Here is an 18,825-nt window from a genome sequence, read left to right on the forward strand (position 1 = left end):
TTAGCTATGTTTCACCCAACATACAACCAGTTAGCCATAGGTTTCACCCAACATACAACCAGCTTAGCCATATGTTTCACCCAACTTACAACCAGCTTAGCCATAGGTTTCACCCAACATACAACCAGCTTAGCCATAGGTTTCACCCAACATACAACCAGCTTAGCCATAGGTTTCACCCAACATACAACCAGCTTAGCCATAGGTTTCACCCAACATACAACCAGCTTAGCCATAGGTTTCACCCAACATACAACCAGCTTAGCCATAGGTTTCACCCAACATACAACCAGCTTAGCCATAGGTTTCACCCAACATACAACCAGCTTAGCCATAGGTTTCACCCAACATACAACCAGCTTAGCCATAGGTTTCACCCAACATACAACCAGCTTAGCCATAGGTTTCACCCAACATACAACCAGTTAAGCTATGTGTGGTCAAGAAGTGCAGTGATAACACACTCACCTCTCACCTAGGTGTCCAGGGTTCAATTCCCAGCAAGAATGTTAAAAGGGAATGGGCCACCTACCCAACCATGGGTTTTCATGGGTACTCTAGTTTCCTCCCACAATAAGACTCCTTGCACAATTCCATCCAAGCCGACAAAATGGAATTCATGTAAGCTTAAAGCTTATTTTGCAATTGTTGTAAAATATAATGTTTACATTATTTTTACAAAACAGCCATATGTTTCACTGAACATACAGAATCAGTTAAGCCATATGTTGCACTGAACATACAGAATCAGTTTAGCCGTATCTTTCACTGAACATACAGAATCAGTTTAGCCATGTTTCACTGAACATACAGAATCTGTTAAGCCATATGTTACACTGAACATACAGAATCAGTTAAGCCATATGTTACACTGAACATACAGAATCAGTTTAGCCATATCTTTCACCGAACATACAGAATCAGTTTAGCCATGTTTCACTGAACATACAGAATCAGTTTAGCCATGTTCAGTTAAGCCATATGTTACACTGAACATACAGAATCAGTTAAGCCATATGTTACACTGAACATACAGAATCAGTTTAGCCATGTTCGGTTAAGCCATATGTTTCACTGAACATACAGAATCAGTTAAGCCGTATGTTGCACTGAACATACAGAATCAGTTTAGCCGTATCTTTCACTGAACATACAGAATCAGTTTAGCCATGTTTCACTGAACATACAGAATCAGTTTAGCCATGTTTCACTGAACATACAGAATCTGTTAAGCCATATGTTACACTGAACATACAGAATCAGTTAAGCCATATGTTACACTGAACATACAGAATCAGTTAAGCCATATGTTACACTGAACATACAGAATCAGTTTAGCCATGTTCAGTTAAGCCATATGTTTCACTGAACATACAGAATCCGTTAAGTCATATGTTTCACTGAACATACAGAATCAGTTAAGCCGTATGTTGCACTGAACATGCAGAATCAGTTAAGTCATATGTTTCACTGAACATACAGAATCAGTTAAGCCGTATGTTTCACTGAACATACAGAATCAGTTAAGCCGTATGTTGCACTGAACATACAGAATCAGTTAAGCCATATATTTCACTGAACATACAGAATCAGTTAAGCCATATGTTGCACTGAACATACAGAATCAGTTAAGCCGTACATTTCACTGAACATACAGAACCAGTTTAGCCATATCTTTCACCGAACATACAGAATCAGTTTAGCCATGTTTCACTGAACATACAGAATCAGTTTAGCCATGTTCAGTTAAGCCATATGTTACACTGAACATACAGAATCAGTTAAGCCATATGTTACACTGAACATACAGAATCAGTTTAGCCATGTTCGGTTAAGCCATATGTTTCACTGAACATACAGAATCAGTTAAGCCGTATGTTGCACTGAACATACAGAATCAGTTTAGCCGTATCTTTCACTGAACATACAGAATCAGTTTAGCCATGTTTCACTGAACATACAGAATCAGTTTAGCCATGTTTCACTGAACATACAGAATCTGTTAAGCCATATGTTACACTGAACATACAGAATCAGTTAAGCCATATGTTACACTGAACATACAGAATCAGTTAAGCCATATGTTACACTGAACATACAGAATCAGTTTAGCCATGTTCAGTTAAGCCATATGTTTCACTGAACATACAGAATCCGTTAAGTCATATGTTTCACTGAACATACAGAATCAGTTAAGCCGTATGTTGCACTGAACATGCAGAATCAGTTAAGTCATATGTTTCACTGAACATACAGAATCAGTTAAGCCGTATGTTTCACTGAACATACAGAATCAGTTAAGCCGTATGTTGCACTGAACATACAGAATCAGTTAAGCCATATATTTCACTGAACATACAGAATCAGTTAAGCCATATGTTGCACTGAACATACAGAATCAGTTAAGCCGTACATTTCACTGAACATACAGAACCAGTTTAGCAATGTTTCAACAAACATACTAAATCAGTTAGCCGTTTATTTCACCAAACATACAGAACCAGTTTAGCCAAATGTTTCATCAAACATACTGAAATGGTTTAGGTTATGTGATACTACCAAAAATGGAGCACTTTTCATATCTTTGCTACAGCATTTAGAAACTATACTGGTGAGTTAAAAAATACAAAATACCAGGCTGCTTATCGGTCAATATATCAAAATCTGTAAAATACTATTTAAGTACAGAGTGTATATTGTAAATATGAAACTCAATACTTAGACTTAGTAACTGTAAAAGCTTCAATGGTATGAAGGAAACAGTTTAAATTACCTTGAATGTTTCTTAATTATTTTAATGAAGTGACTAATTTTAAAAAAAGCATTCCATTTAGGGTACCATTGATTTGTTACAACTATGATCCTTTCACAACTGAAAAAAAATCTATATTTAGATATAAATCCTTGTGATATCAATCAAAGCACAAAATGAAAGTTAGATGTATCTGTGGTTTCCTCATAGCAAAATCATTAGAGATACTTTTGCTTGAAAGAGGCTTTATCAATATTTTTCTCTCAAAAGGGCTTCAAGTGTTTGATAACTGTTTTAATACATACAGAATAGGTTTTCTACAACTGTTACACTGATCAGAAAGTTAAATAATCAAAGAAGTCAGATGTTTCAAATAAACACAAAAAAAAAAAACACATTTGCTAGTTTGTTCATTTATTCATGTATAAAATTTAGGCTCTACAGCAAAGGACAGCAGAACTGCTGCTCAACAAACCACACTAACATCCTCTTTGTAGAACTGGTTTCTGATGCAATATACCAGGTGTATACAGAACTGGTTTAATCATTCATTATATGTGATTGGGTAAAAAAAATGCAACAACAGTGAATAAAGTAATGTTATGTCACATCATTCCAATCCACAACATGCCTACCTAGTTCAGCCATGGTACATTAATCACGCGATACAAAAACAACAGTAGTAGAAGTAATCACATTGAGTACTAAATATCAGCCTTGTAATGGCCATTACACAGTCAAAATTCATTAAACGATACACATCAAAGTTATCTGGTTGTATACAGAGATATACTTATGTTTCATATCAAACTCTCAGCCAAGAATGTTAGTATAGGTGTCACAAGCAAAATATCTCCAAATCTAGTAATAGTAGCATGCAGCTGGTTTCTATAAAAAAAAGTTGCTTGAAGCAGTTTTTGAAAACATACATTATGCAAAGGAAATCTCAGGCAAAATGCAAATCTCATAAATACAGAATACAAAATGCAAATCAATTAAGATAATGCACTCATTAAGTATGCATTATCTCTAGAATGTTTTTAGCTTTCAGATAAGGTATGATAGATTTCCTTTACAGTGCATATGCTACGAGAGGAGTTGTTTTTGTCATATTAGTAAATGATATAAACAGCTGTCGTTCTGTTGTATCAGTAAGTGATATAAATAGCTGTCTTTCTGTTGTATCAGTAAATGATATAAACAGCTGTCGTTCTGTTGTATCAGTAAGTGATATAAACAGCTGTCGTTCTCACGTATCAGTAAGTGATATAAATAGCTGTCGTTCTGTCGTATCAGTAAGTGGTATAAACAGCTGTCGTTTTGTTGTATCAGTAAGTGGTATAAACAGCTGTCGTTCTGTCGTATCAGTAAGTAATATAAACAGCTGTCGTTCTGTCATATCAGTAAGTGGTATAAACAGCTGTCGTTCTGTCGTATCAGTAAGTAATATAAACAGCTGTCGTTCTGTCGTATCAGTAAGTAATATAAACAGCTGTCATTTTGTTGTATCAGTAAGTGGTATAAACAGCTGTCGTTCTGTCGTATCAGTAAGTAATATAAACAGCTGTCGTTCTGTCATATCAGTAAGTGGTATAAACAGCTGTCGTTCTGTCATTTTAGTAAGTGGAATACTGTTTGGGTGGAAGCAGTGGACCTAGCTTCTGCTTACCCTGGAATATCTAGCAGAGAGGGTGAGTCAGTCCACCGTCGTCTGGCCCTATACGACATCTTCTTTTAATTCATCCACATCCAATCAAATGCTACTTTATGAATCACATGACCCCTGTCTGTCTTCAGCTGATCAACACAACACGGAGGGATACAAAATAGAAAATTAAGGACATATTATATCACATATTCATTACACTTCCTTCTTAAGTCTATAAGCTATAAAATTTTACTTTTGGAAGTCAATTTAGTATTAGTACAGGTGACATAACATTGAATAATCAGAACAAGGGAAATGTTTGAGAGCACTGAGAGTTACTTATGATTTCGTGGTCAAAAATGTCATTATACCATTACATATACTGATATTTGCCGTTCTCATTTAAAATCTTTGTATGTGAAATTCTGGACTGAAATACCCTGGTTATTAAACATTGGGAAGTAATTACCAATTTGAAAACTGAACGATGACTAGCATATCCGGTAAAATGTTTTATACTGATATTACACACAAACCCAAGCCATGAACTATACAACGATAACGGATGTCACTCAATGGTTGAATTGTATAAAAACTGAGAGAATGATTCAGATAAAGTTAATTAAGTCTGGGTTCCATGTTGTAATGTAAGATTATTCCAGACAACACAGCACTGTAGTGCACAGTAGGGGAATTACTACTATTGATATGTACTGTTCTCCATCAGGTCACACCTTGGTAACACTCATACACCTCAGGACATAGTATACATAAGTAACAGAAACATTACATTGTTCTTCTTTTGATCTACTTCCATGGAGAAAGAAATGCTTTTTTATTCTTTTATGTCTTTAAAAATTCAATTACATTTATCGCTTGTTGTGAAGAACTGCCACTTGTGAAATACTATGACTACAAACCTACATGTGTAGTGCTTTTCGTCCTGAATAATTCCACTAAAATTGATTGCACTAATTGCAATTTCTGAAGGTTGTTCACATGAAAATTATATTGGATGTGTTTATTTATGATTGAACAAAATGACTCAAAAGTGATAACACCTGAAAATTTGACTGCACCGAATTAAATGCTTAACAATATTTTGTTTAAGACATTTTAAAATTTTGTCACACAGTAAAATGTTCTTTAAAACCTTTCATGAAATGTTTCAGAGGCTGGCATGAATTTAAGTGGGCAGTGATCCATTATGACAAGCATCTATCAGAGCATTTAATATAATTCCATTATCCAAATAGCTGATACTGAGTAAACCTTCTACTTCTCACCTACCGTTAATATTAGTTATTGTTCAAATTGACATGGCAACCAATGAAAACAGCGAGCCATTGAAAAACATTTACACATGTAGTATTAAATGTGCCAGGCATTTAAACATCCTTCCTACTAAATCCCACACTGAGGGTTGGATGAATGTTTACCAAGGTTTTATTAGCACCTTTCGTTTCTATTTGAGAGATGACACCATTTTGTAAATCAGTAAGGGTTTGTTAAAATGAGATAAAATTGAATAGCTTCAAGTGGAACTATCTTAACCAAGGTTTCTTGCAATAACAGGTCTGTTTTCAAGCATATATCTTTTAGGTATCCAATAAGTGTCCTAAAAATCAATACTTACTCAGTCACGAATCAATACATACTACATTTGAAAGGTTTCCATTGAAATTTTTTTTATCACATATCAAACATTCAATAATTCCCTGTTGCTGGAAGTCATTGTCAAAAGTTCCACTGATTACAATCTTGGAAATCACTAATAAAACTGCAGTTCAATGGAACAGTCTATATAGCTTTGATTCAACATTTCTCATGTCAACCTGTCTGACACTTTTCAAATTCCATTAACTTTTTAGTGACTATCCCAAGAAAATGGCAAATAAACATTGTTTTATGAGATTCAAAAAACAGAGACTTCCCAGATAGAAAACATAGACAATGTACTCATTCTCTACCCGTAATGATAGCATGATCTGTTTGTGACGCCAACAATGTATTATGTATATATATATATGCTAGATATATTCCTACAGTCTTTAGTGGCGAACATTCCAGTTTGTGTATAAGTTTGTACACCTTGGAGACTTTCATATGTCAATGATTTATTTAGGTCAACCCCAACATGTATGTTTTATAGATATTATTATAAACATGTACATACACGAAACATGTAAAAATATTGCCTGACAAACGGTTTCTTTGAAAGGCTTTTCATGTCACAGGAGATTCATTACAAAGTCTTTTAACCTATAGGTCCATGATAAATAATTCATAAGATTTCTTTTCTGTTCAATCATACATACAGGCAGTAGTACAAATTCCAACACAATAATATCCCAGTTATGTACAGGAAAGAGTCACTACTTTTCATCTTTCAGCATATCAGTGTAACCACACAATTTCAATGCCTATCCACAGCTAATGCCCCAGCTCTTTGATTTACCAAAATGATCCCTCCTTTTAATTTAAATTCATAATCGACTTATTTGATGTTTGTTGAGGAGTTAGATCTATTCATACATTGTAAGCCTGCATGGTCAGTGAAATAACAAAATTGATATCTTTAATACACGATTATATCTACAACTTGAAAGCTGAATGTCCAAAATTAAGCTCCGTCACACATTTTTCAGTTTGATATTGAACTATGTAATCCCACAGCATTTCTTAAAAACAAATTAGACAGGTTTCTCGAGTAACATACACATTTCATTGTTACTACACACCATCTTAGCTTTCAACTCTCTTCCTAATCAACATATCTTGTTTTCCTTTTTCCATAATGAAATAAAAATAATATCGCAGTAACAGTACACAAAGGAACAGTGTCAGTTTGATATGGAATTTATTAAACAAAACTCAAAAATATGATATGTCGCAAGCCTAAGCAAAATATCAAATTTTCAACAAGTTTAATAAGTTCCGTATTACATTGCCACACATGCAAGATTCTATTTATCATATAGCCAGCCATTCTGAAAAGTAAGCAAAAACTCTCAAATAGATATTTTTGTAAGACAGACTTATTAATGAGGCCCTCGTGACATCATAAAGACATGACTTATCTGTGATATCACAATACATGTAGTGCTATTTTACACATGTGAGTTTTGGTATTTATGACATGGTCCTATGACAAGTGACACAAATGCAGCTTTCATGTGATAAAACTAGTTGAATAATCAAGTTAGCAATTACAACTAACTTCACGCATTGGGACTTTTTTTCTCAATATCATATAATATATATATATAATATGTTATTGGATAAAATATTATAAATGAAACATGAATTATTAATTTGTCAACTCCATTTCTAGGTCACAGTAGGACACATTGTATGCTATCATCCTACCAACATATACTAGAACATGTAAAAAACTTCCTACTGACCTGTCAATCAAGTTGCCCTTGAAAGTAAATCAATAAAGCATTATAAAATATGAACAGGATTATTTGGTTTTGAGCCAGTCTACCAAAGATGTAGTTTAATTAGGATTCCACAGGGGAAATTGAATCATATCTCTCTGGTACTAGGCTACTGGCCTGTAACATGCCTGGCTCAAAAAGGGGAGATAATGTCCTTACCAAAGGGTAGTGATTTAACAGCAGTTTGGGGAATTTTCTTTGAAACTGTCATAGTTTACTTTAGTTTACTGTTGCTTTACATGCAGGTCGTTTAAGGATGTGCCACCGAAGCCCCATGAATTACCAACTGAGCTCCAGACTAACAGCAGTATCACCTTAATGGCCATCTGACTCATATATCACTTATAAGTGTGATCTATTCATTAAGTTTCACACAGCATTATTTGACACCAGAACTTCTCTAGATAAATTTACATTTAAATCTCATAATACTGGTCCTATTTTGTTAACAGCTATTCATGTAAATAATAACCTGTGGCAGTTACTTAGAAAAATCAATATGTTGGTTCTGATGAATCAAATTTACTGATAAGATGATTTTGGTACATATCAAAACATTGTAAATTAAGTTATTAATTATCAATTATTATCATTGTACTTAGGAATGTTTAAATTTCTACACTTTTGAAAATTCCAGCTTAGAAAGTAAAAACTGTTCCAAATTTTATCTGAAAACCACAGAACAGTAGTTTTGGTTGTAAATACTATACTATCTTGTACAAAAACTATGTATAATGTCTACAAGTTAAACACAGAAGCTTCAATTACAAAACTTCAAGTAGATAAACCAAGAAAATTATATGAACATCTTTGAATTATATGCATTTACAAACTTTGGCTTCAGAGGAATTGTGAAGGGATAGCTAAATGATAGGTATGAGAGACTGCTGTTAGATATTTTATAAAAATAATTTTGTTGTATGTGTATCAAGAACCTGGAATGGATCAAGATAAAAAATTGTCCTATTAATATTTAAGTGGGTGAGATCGAGCCAATAAAAACAATTATAAATGTCATTGTGTAAAGAGAAAGAAATCAACAACAATCATTGTGATCTTTTTCATGAAGAAAAAACTAAGATTGTATTTTAATCGTACCTTTACTGTAACCCACTTTATTTCAGAAAGTGTTTAATTTTGCGAAAGCTAAGTCACTGTCTTGTTTATGAATACATGATTTTGCTGATACCACACTACAGAAATCATTTATTTAATAACAACAACAAAAGTTTATTTGTGAGGGATTTGAATTCACTGCTGCTTGTGAATAAACATGAAATCTGATCCCTCACAAAATATAAGTGATTCACAGTATGTTACAATTTACAACACATACGAAAGAAATTCAAAATTTAAATCTGATGCTGAGTAATGGGTTTTTTTGTTTCAGTTTAAGCTGCTGTTTTTGTGAGATATTCTTTATAAGAGTATGTGCTGACAATAAAAACATATGATTCTGCTGAAAACAATGATACATCGATCTTGAAAGGATATTAGATCAACTGAGCACAGAGAAATTTTGACACACGACATATAATGTACCATCTAGCAGTCACTGTCAAAAATGCAGAAAACATTTTCAACTCTGAATTAAGGAAACAACGTAAATCTTAAAACCAAAAGGTTTTAAATCAAGTCTTTATTCTAAATCTGGGGGAAAGTTACAAGTCATGAGGTATAAGAACTGCCTCCCCACACAATATACTTGAAGATTTATGATTATTACATGATATCATAATTAACAATAATCAAACATCAACCCCCATTAGAGATAAACTCCATCAACATAAGTCTCCAGTGGAGATTTACCTTACCAACATCAACCCCCATTAGAGATAAACTCCATCAACATAAGTCTCCAGTGGAGATTTACCTTACCAACATCAACCCCCATTAGAGATAAACTCCATCAACATAAGTCTCCAGTGGAGATTTACCTTACCAACATCAACTTCCAGTAGGGAAATTCCCTCCCAACATTAATCCTCATTTGAGATATTTCTTACAACAACCCAGTGGAGATATCTCCCATCAGCATTAATCCCCAATGGAGATATCTCCCAGTGGCCTCAATTCCCTGTCAAAAATCTCACATAACCCATAATCATCAGTGGAGATATCTCCCAGTGGCCTCAATTCCCTGTCAAAAATCTCACATAACCCGTAATCATCTGTGGAGATATCTCCCAGTGGCCTCAATTCCCTGTCAAAAATCTCACACAACCAGTAATCATCAGTGGAGATATTCCCTAACCAACATCAATCCATAGTTGAAATATCTCCCACTTGCCTCAGTTTCCTTTTCGGAATATCTCTCACAATCATTAATCCCCTATGGAGATATCTCCTATCAGCATTAATTCCCTATGGAGATATCTCCCATCAGTATTAAACCTCAATCGAGATATCTCCCATCAGCATTAATCCCCAATGGAGATATCTCCCATCAGCATTAATCCCAGTGGAGATATCTACCATCAGCATTAATCCCCAATGTAGATATCTCCCATCAGCATTAATCCCATCAGCATTAATCCCCAATGGAGATATCTCCCATCAGCGTTAATCCCCAATGGAGATATCTCCCATCAGTATTAATCCCCAATGGAGATATCTCCCATCAGCATTTATCCCATCAGCATTAATCCCCAATGGAGATATCTCCCATCAGCATTAATCCCATCAGCATTAATTCTAATGGAGATATCTCCCATCTTCATCTGATTCCCATTGCACTTGATCACACACAGTCATTAATTCTTCCAAGGTGATACAAAATTCAGCTGATCAATACTAGAAAGGCTATAGAGTAATAAGATTCAATTTTATAAGGTCATTGAAAATTGCGTTTGATAGCTGTCTCTCAAATAAAATATTTACATGTAATAGAATGTTCTAATATATTAATAAGTTATCTGTGGTTAAGATCTCTTTAAAAGTATCAATAGCTTGTAGGATTGGCAGGAGAAGGATAGCGTTACAGAAATAGAATGATTTATACATTAGGTGTATTAGATGTACATCTTACCGTGCTCTGTTAGTTCGAACAGCCATGTTTGATTGAGGACTTGGATTTTTCAGATATCTGGGTGCATCATGCAATTTTCTCCAAAAAAGTGTATTTTCCATACTCTGAGAAACTCATTGAATATTTTTTATCATTTTCAACATGAAAAAATAAGTATGTAAGCAGCCAAAGATAGCACCAATTCCAGCTTTGAACAAATTGATAAACCAACTTTAAAATCTTGTTGAAGTAAAATCCAGGTGTTTCAGAATCCAATACTGAACAGTTCCCTAAGGTATGATGACAATCATTGTAAACACCTCAATATACTTGTACTGAATCCTATAGTCCATTAGGTGTACAGACAAATACACTTATATTGGGTTATCTTTCTAACGTCACAATGCCTGCGTGACTATACAGTAAGGCGTAGCTTGTGTACTGTCATCACAAAGTCAGGAATCAGTCGTGCAGTAAGAGGTAGGACTGTCATCATTATCGCCAGCATCTGAAGCTATGTTTATGTGATGTTAGCGTTGGTTACTAACCACGCACAACAACTCAGTACCATGTCACATCAGCCGGCTTCTTGTAGTCAATGTTCGATCAGAAATACCAGTAATGATTACACCGAGCCTTCAGAAGGCCTGTACAAAGACATTGACTGATCTTACAACAAATGTACAATCCCAGCTCAGAACAATCAGATAATCAGTTTAAATGGTACAGACAGATATATTACTGTCTATAAGCTGACCACAGCATTCCATATGACAATCACACAGTGGAAAATCAATGTTATTTGACCGGCAGATTTTACCTCACACTTTCTCACCACAGGAAAAGTAATACACAAGCCTGAAACATTATAGATTATTCCTGTTATCATTTCACTCGACCATTATTCTTACAAGTTTGCATTGACAAAAAAATCAATTATCTGAACTAGTTGGGAATGTATGCTCAGTCACTTTTATAGTTTCCATTGAATTTCTGATACAATTTTACAATATGTGTTTGAATCGTTTGTGTACTTGTTAATTGTCTTAGTTAAGTCCTATCCAATGTATACTTCTACTCCCTATTGACACTGAAACAAATCTATGATACAATATCATATATACAACCAAATTTTGAAAGAAAATAAAAAGTACAGGAAGTATGTGATGATAGAGAAATTCTACACCCAGGTTTAACATGCAATAAATTTAGAAATTTAGCAGAAAAAAAGGAAGGGAAAAATGGTATACAAAATAGACTTCAAAATTTAAAGCAGTATTTACAAGAAAAAACAACATGTTTAATCAGAGCCAAGTAATAAACATATACTGGTGTTCACTGAAGTCATTTCTTAGCCATTTTACATACAAAAAAAAGGCTTGATTATACTTAGAATGAACCAAGATGTGGTTTTGATTTGTGAAATGTCTGAGCTTTTATTAGTAATATGTTATAATCTAACCTAGGCTTACAAAAGAACATTTATTTTTCTAAACAAACTTTTACTTTCAGAGAAATTATTGTTCAACTCAATAAGCCAAAAACCAGAATTTAGCAAACAATGAGACAATATCTTAATGTCATAGCTATGGAGACCAAAATCACTCCAAGAACATTTCACAGCATCCATACAAGTGCATTATATCTTCAACTCAACTACTGAGTGGAATATTATGAAGATACAAAATTATATTTTTTCTTGTGGCAGCTATAAAGATCAGATAACCATTATGAAATAATGTCTTGCACCAGATTTCAAAACATTTGTAACATCTGCAGCAATTAAGTGTAAATATAGGAGATATATGTGTCTACTGGTACATTTGCATAAATATAAGTTACTAACTTTCACAAACACCATTAATCTATCTAAAAACAATCCAATATTCTGCAGTATGGGTCCCAACACGATCATAAAATCCTAACACTAATAATGTTTGTTAAGTTGCTGATAGTGCTTTTGCAACTGATATTTTCGTGCTAGCTGTTGTGCTCGAATATGACTGTGCTAATTGCAGCTTTTGTCTGTCACTAATATTAGAGTATGGATTCATCATTGCACTTACTTACATGTTCACAATTGATATTGTGGTAAAATTTGATCAAGTCAAATTAATTTATTTACAGTATTAGAATGACAATGAATCAAATAATAAAAAACAGCCAGGATTTTCCAGAATTTACTTAACAAACCTAATTTCTTTGTAAAATTACTTTCTATAGGTATCATACATACTATGTAAGAGGTGCACTAACACCATATATCATTTTTTATTTCTAATAATTAGGATACAAGCTGCCGATTTTTGGGTCCTTCATCATTTTTTTTTTGTCCCAAACAACTTCTACGAAACATTATTAAGGGACCAGAGTACTAAAGAACTATCTCCATTCTCAATTAGATTGTTATCTTTTTATTTTCCATAGCACAGTTTTTGAAATAGTTGTTGCTTTCTGTGCAATTCTTCAAAAAAATATATATAAAGTCAAAACTCTCCTATTAGTAACAGCAAATTAAAGAAATTCAGACTTAACAAACTTATCAGAAGGTCCACTCTATTTATTTAGTAATTTTAGATCAACTATTACCTGAAAGTTTTTTTCTATTTGATCCAGGTGAACTTAGCCCAACAGTTCTTAAGATCACTGAAGGCTCGGGGACAGACTGTCAACAGGCTTAGAAGCTCACTTGGCGTTGATGATCAATACCACTCATATTGATACAGGCAATTTTACCAGCTAATCTTATTGGTATTAATATGTCCCATTGACAAACACACCATTTACAAACACTGATTAATTCATCATCCATATTTGCCTTATATTTGTGTAGGATCAACATTGCTCAGATACTGTAAAAAAAGACAACCCTTCAAGCTATTTCAAAATATACTTCAGGTGAAAATACTGCATTTTCACTAGTACTTGTAATATCAAACATTCTAATAAAAGCATCATCTGGTTCCGACAATATTTTACTATTTTATTTTCTGGTGCTTAGATCATTACAAAACCAAGAACATCTATCACTTCATCATAATAAGTTTTTCATGAATTAGTCACTGCTCTCTTAGGTAAATGTATGGTGGAACAGTTATCAACAAGAATATACACATAACTATGATTTTCATTTTTTTTTTTTTTATAATGTGGATATACATCCCTACCAAGGTCATCGCTATAACAACCTGAAGTCATCAACCATTTATCCTTTAAATCAAGAACAGTAAGACAAAAAGCTTTGACACTTTGAAACCTATAATTTTTATTAATGTGAAATGTGCACTGAATAATTCAGACCTATAATGTCAACACAACAATCAATATATCATATAAGGGATAGGTAAAATAAACAAACGATGACTCAAGGACTTGATTTAGCATACAAATAATCTCATTAGAGACATAGTGAACATGAGATTGTTCCTAGATAGGGTATGTTATGAATAATTAGTTTCCCCAAAGAACACGTTACATTTTAACAGTAATGTTGTAGATATATACAGACTGATAGTCTGTATTTTTAAAGTTAAATTTAGTGGTTTGCCTATCAATTCATAAATATTTTTAAGTCAATACTCTATCCAATTATTATGCTAATTGCTAGCTAAGTATACACATGAACTTTAAAAACAATAGCTAAGAGGTTGTCACAAAACATGGGAAACTTATTTGGGTCATTTTATAAACACTAGTAGATCTATTTACTAAACAAGAGGCCTAGCGGCCTTGACAGTCACCTGAGATAAGCAATATTTACGGTACTGTAAAGATTAAAGGATAGTTATCAAGTGTCATGAAACAGAAATTGTGACATAGTAAGCCAGTGTCAATACATGCATATCCTCAAAACTGTCATCCTATACTGATAATTCTTACGAAGTTATTTCCAGTGGGAAATAAACAAGGTTATGCTCAAAAATGCAATTTTTCTATGAAAATTCCAGAAAAGTCTAAAAAAAAAAATATTCCTCCCTTGAAAGAAATGTGATCCTCATTTTGGTAATTAAAGCACCTTCAGATGCTTCCATTCATGAAGAGTATTTTATTTTGCAATAATTGGGTGTTGAGGGTTGGGTAACATATAATTCACAATTTTGATGGAAGGTTTGTGCAAAATTTCATTGAAATTTGAACAGAGTTTTTGAGAAGTCAAAAGAGTTTAATTGTGTATGGGCGTACGATGCCAGATGAAGGATATTAGAATAGGTCACCATGAGACCTAATAAGGTAGAAATGTTACAGACAGCTCTGCAATAGTTTATGTCTCTTATACATACAGAATATATCATTATCTCTGACTGACGTGAATATATTGGCATTTATGAATCTAAGATGTAGTGACAATAAATACTTAATTTAATAACAAATGGCTTAAAGAGGCATTTCTTTGTTGAAACTATTTTATCTCACTAGTATCAAAATATATCTAAAGAGGAAACATATTTTTCTAGAATAGTCAACATTAACAACTTTACATTAATATGGCATTTAAAAGACTAGAAATACCCTAAAGTTATCAAATTACAAAGAATCTAAAATTCTAATTCAGTCTGAAGTATCAATTTCATTTCAGTAATAATTACCAAACTTTAGTATATGATATAGCAGTTCTGACTTCCTTCTGTTCAGAAGGATATGAAGGAGGACTCAGTCGCCTCAGCACTTTTGGTGAAGAGGTTTCAGGCTGAGAAGGCCAGTGCCTGGAGGGGGTCAGCGCCTCCTAAGAAGATGGCTGGTCTGGCAGGGGCTCGATCTACCCCATCTTGAACTTTCTGTGGGCGGGCATCTCTTCGCTTTCCTTCCCCAGTGGCAGGAGATCATGGAGGACGCTTGGGCTTTGTCTGTGGTCAAGGAGGGTCTAGGTATTCCCCTTCTTCCGGATATGCCCCTTGTCGCTCAGGCGATTTTCTTTCCTCCTCCATGGGATTCGGAAAAGGCTCATGCAATCCAGGTGGAAGTAGGGACCATGCTTGCAAAGGGCGTGGTAGAGGAGATTCCTATGTTGGAAATCACTCCCGGATTCTACTCCCGAATGTTTCTCATTCTGAAGAAGTCCGGGGCGTGGCATCCGATCATAGATCTCAGTGCCTTCAACAGGCCATAGATTCTCCTCACTTCAAGATGGAGACCCCACGGGGCATCATGGCCTATTTGAAGGACGGAATGTGGGTACCTTCGGTAGATCTGAAGGACGCCTATTTCCATATCGCCTCTTCTTGGGAGGCGCTGACCCCTGCGAGGCACTGGCCTTCTCAGCCTGAAACCTCTTCACCAAACGTGCTGAGGCGACTGAGTCCTCCTTCATATCCTTCTGAACAGAAGGAAGTCAGAACTGCTTTATCGTGTAATAAAGTTATGGTAAGTATTACCTCATGAAAATTGGTTTTACATTAAAAAACCTCAAGTTTACTTGTGCATATACAATGTTTATACATAATAATTTCAAGACACTTCCATTTTAATACCATCACTCATAGGCTGTGTGATCATCTTTTAGGTACAAATTTGACAAAAAGACAGCAGAGCACATTTCTATCATTCAAACAAAGGAATGCTGCATTAAAAGGAAATCCTGAAGTTCCCTTCAAGATGACTTCAGGAAATTGTTACTAAAGCATCCTTGCATCATTCCTTGTGTCACCTAGAAAATGATATCTTAAATAAAATTCTTACAACACAACTATGATTCAGTTAATTACATGTGAAGTCAACACATGCATCACAAAGTATTAACCCAACAACACATGCACAGCCCTTGTCAATAAGCATTTGATGCATATATTTAATTAAGAATCTTTGTTTTTATTCTGCATTTTTCATTTGTCGAGAGACAGTCACATGTCCTACAATTTTTATCGATATTGCACTTTAAACTAGATAATTTATCATATTGCACCGTTTTTAAGCATTTTTAACAAATGGGAATTTCTATTAGGTCATGCATCATTTTTAACCAATCAAAAAAAAAAGGTATTTTTTCAGCGCCCATCATTTGAAATTATCAAGATGCCGGATTTCTGTAATGCTTGTTAAATATGAGGTGGATGATTAAAAAAATTCAAATGAAATAAAACAATTAATGCACTATCATTGGTTCAATATGAGAATTTATGGAGTACAAAAAGAAATATCAACCGAGGCTGGAATCAATGATAGTGCAAAAAATATTATCTAGCTGCCTTACCAATCAATAGTTATTGCTACAATGCATCAATCCATGAGGTTGAAGTGTAACTAATCAAATGCAGGGTAGCATGGACATACATGACAGGAGACCTAAGGGCAACTTATAAGGCTTAGAACATCTGTAAATACCATCACCATTAGAGGTAGCAGGTAACACAGACATAGACAACAGTGCTATACATACAATAGTATCCTTGGAATGAAAGCTTAACCTGATAGAATGAGGAGTAGTCTTATTTCAGTAATGAACATAATTTACATTCATGTAGCTTTGCTCATGCACAAGTACAGATTAAATTAATACATAGAATTCATTCTAAAAAGGTGGGGGTCATTCATTGCCATGGTCAATCAACATCCAGGACACATGCATTTTGCATTTTTGTTTTAAGTAACTGCAGTTTTCAGAGTTCAGTAACATATTAATTTATAAAATGTTAAATTTACAGCTCATGTATCAGATACAACAACTGTGCCATTATCTCATATCCTGAACTTTTATCTCAATATGTCATTATCCTACATCAGTTTTACTCCCCCAAAAATTGATATGGCTGTGGAAGATTCCTTATGCTTTTGGACCAAAAACATTGTATGACAGAGGAAAGCAAATCATTGCCCTAATTTATGGCTGATTAGGCCCCCATGAGTTCTATTCTTGCTACGGGGGGATTAGCAAATCTGTAACATGCCATAGTTACTCAGATCACTGACATCTTCATCCAGTTGATATATAGGATTTGTTAATTGTCCTACAGTTTTCAGGGTATTAAACCAAGTCACTTTATAATTATCAGGATCTCTACCAGAAAGTCACCCAATGGATAAGCCGTCCATGGGCGGTAATTTCAGGTGGGTGGTTATTTGGGTTAAAAAAGCGAAAATTTTGTTATATTTTAATGTATGTCATATTATCAGATGCTCTGTTGCAGACACGAGTTGCCAAGTGCACAAAAGCCATAGTGATCCAGTATAAGTAAGGGTATGTTTGTATATGACAACATGTTTTAATAAGTGTGATCACCTTGAACTACTAGTAATTAACTGGGACTTTTAATCGCAGAACAGACAAGGAGCATCCGAGCCATTGATTGGATAAATAATACCTTGATCAATGAAATATCTTAATTTTTCAAGCTTTCATGTGGAAATAATAACATATTAAAAACCTAAATAATTCATATCAATAATCCACAAATGGTTTTTAATGCACGTTGCCAGAATCTTGTTGAAAAAAAAAATAACCAATCAAGATAAAAGCGCATCTGATTTCTTGTTTACTTGATTTCCAGTTTATGGCTCATGAGGAACCTTAACCTTCAGAAACTTTCATCACTTTCCAGTAGAGAGAAATGCATCATCGTTTGCACAGAATGATCTGAAAGGTTTTGTTTTGCCCATCTCCTTACTGTATCACAGCTGTATTAATTATATTTCTATGAATTTTACACGTATGTATTTGAGAGAAGCCATGAAACATGCAGTTCATAATGATATGTGAAGTATATAACATGTAACTCTAGTAAAATACAAGCCACAATATACTGCTTGATCATTTCAGTAAGACAAAGGAAGTGAGTTTGAATCATAGTGGAGGTATTGAAATATGTAAACAATCTCTTGTGTAGAGTTGGGAAGAATACTTAGCAATATGTTCACAAACATTGATGTGATCCCTGGAAACTCCAGGATGAATAATTAACTGAAGAGGGAGTATGTGACTGTGGTAAAATACTACTAACTAACTGTAATGTACCACTCTCCTAAAGAGAACTCCCCAGCTCAT

General features: G+C 34.2%; 1 protein-coding gene across 1 annotated transcript in view; it reads right to left on the minus strand.

Annotated features, from left to right (window-relative positions):
• LOC132560126 (paramyosin-like) overlaps positions 1-10,972 on the minus strand; it is a 38,032-nt gene extending 27,060 nt beyond the window's left edge. The window contains exon 1 of the mRNA XM_060224774.1: positions 10,872-10,972. Within this exon, the coding sequence (XP_060080757.1) occupies positions 10,872-10,972 (101 nt within the window). The remainder of the gene's footprint in view (positions 1-10,871) is intronic.
• Positions 10,973-18,825: the final 7,853 nt, after the last annotated feature.

Source organism: Ylistrum balloti, unplaced genomic scaffold, assembly GCF_031769215.1.
Source record: "Ylistrum balloti isolate Yb309-2 unplaced genomic scaffold, AGI_CSIRO_Ybal_v1 Utg371016, whole genome shotgun sequence".
Classification (NCBI taxonomy): domain Eukaryota; kingdom Metazoa; phylum Mollusca; class Bivalvia; order Pectinida; family Pectinidae; genus Ylistrum; species Ylistrum balloti.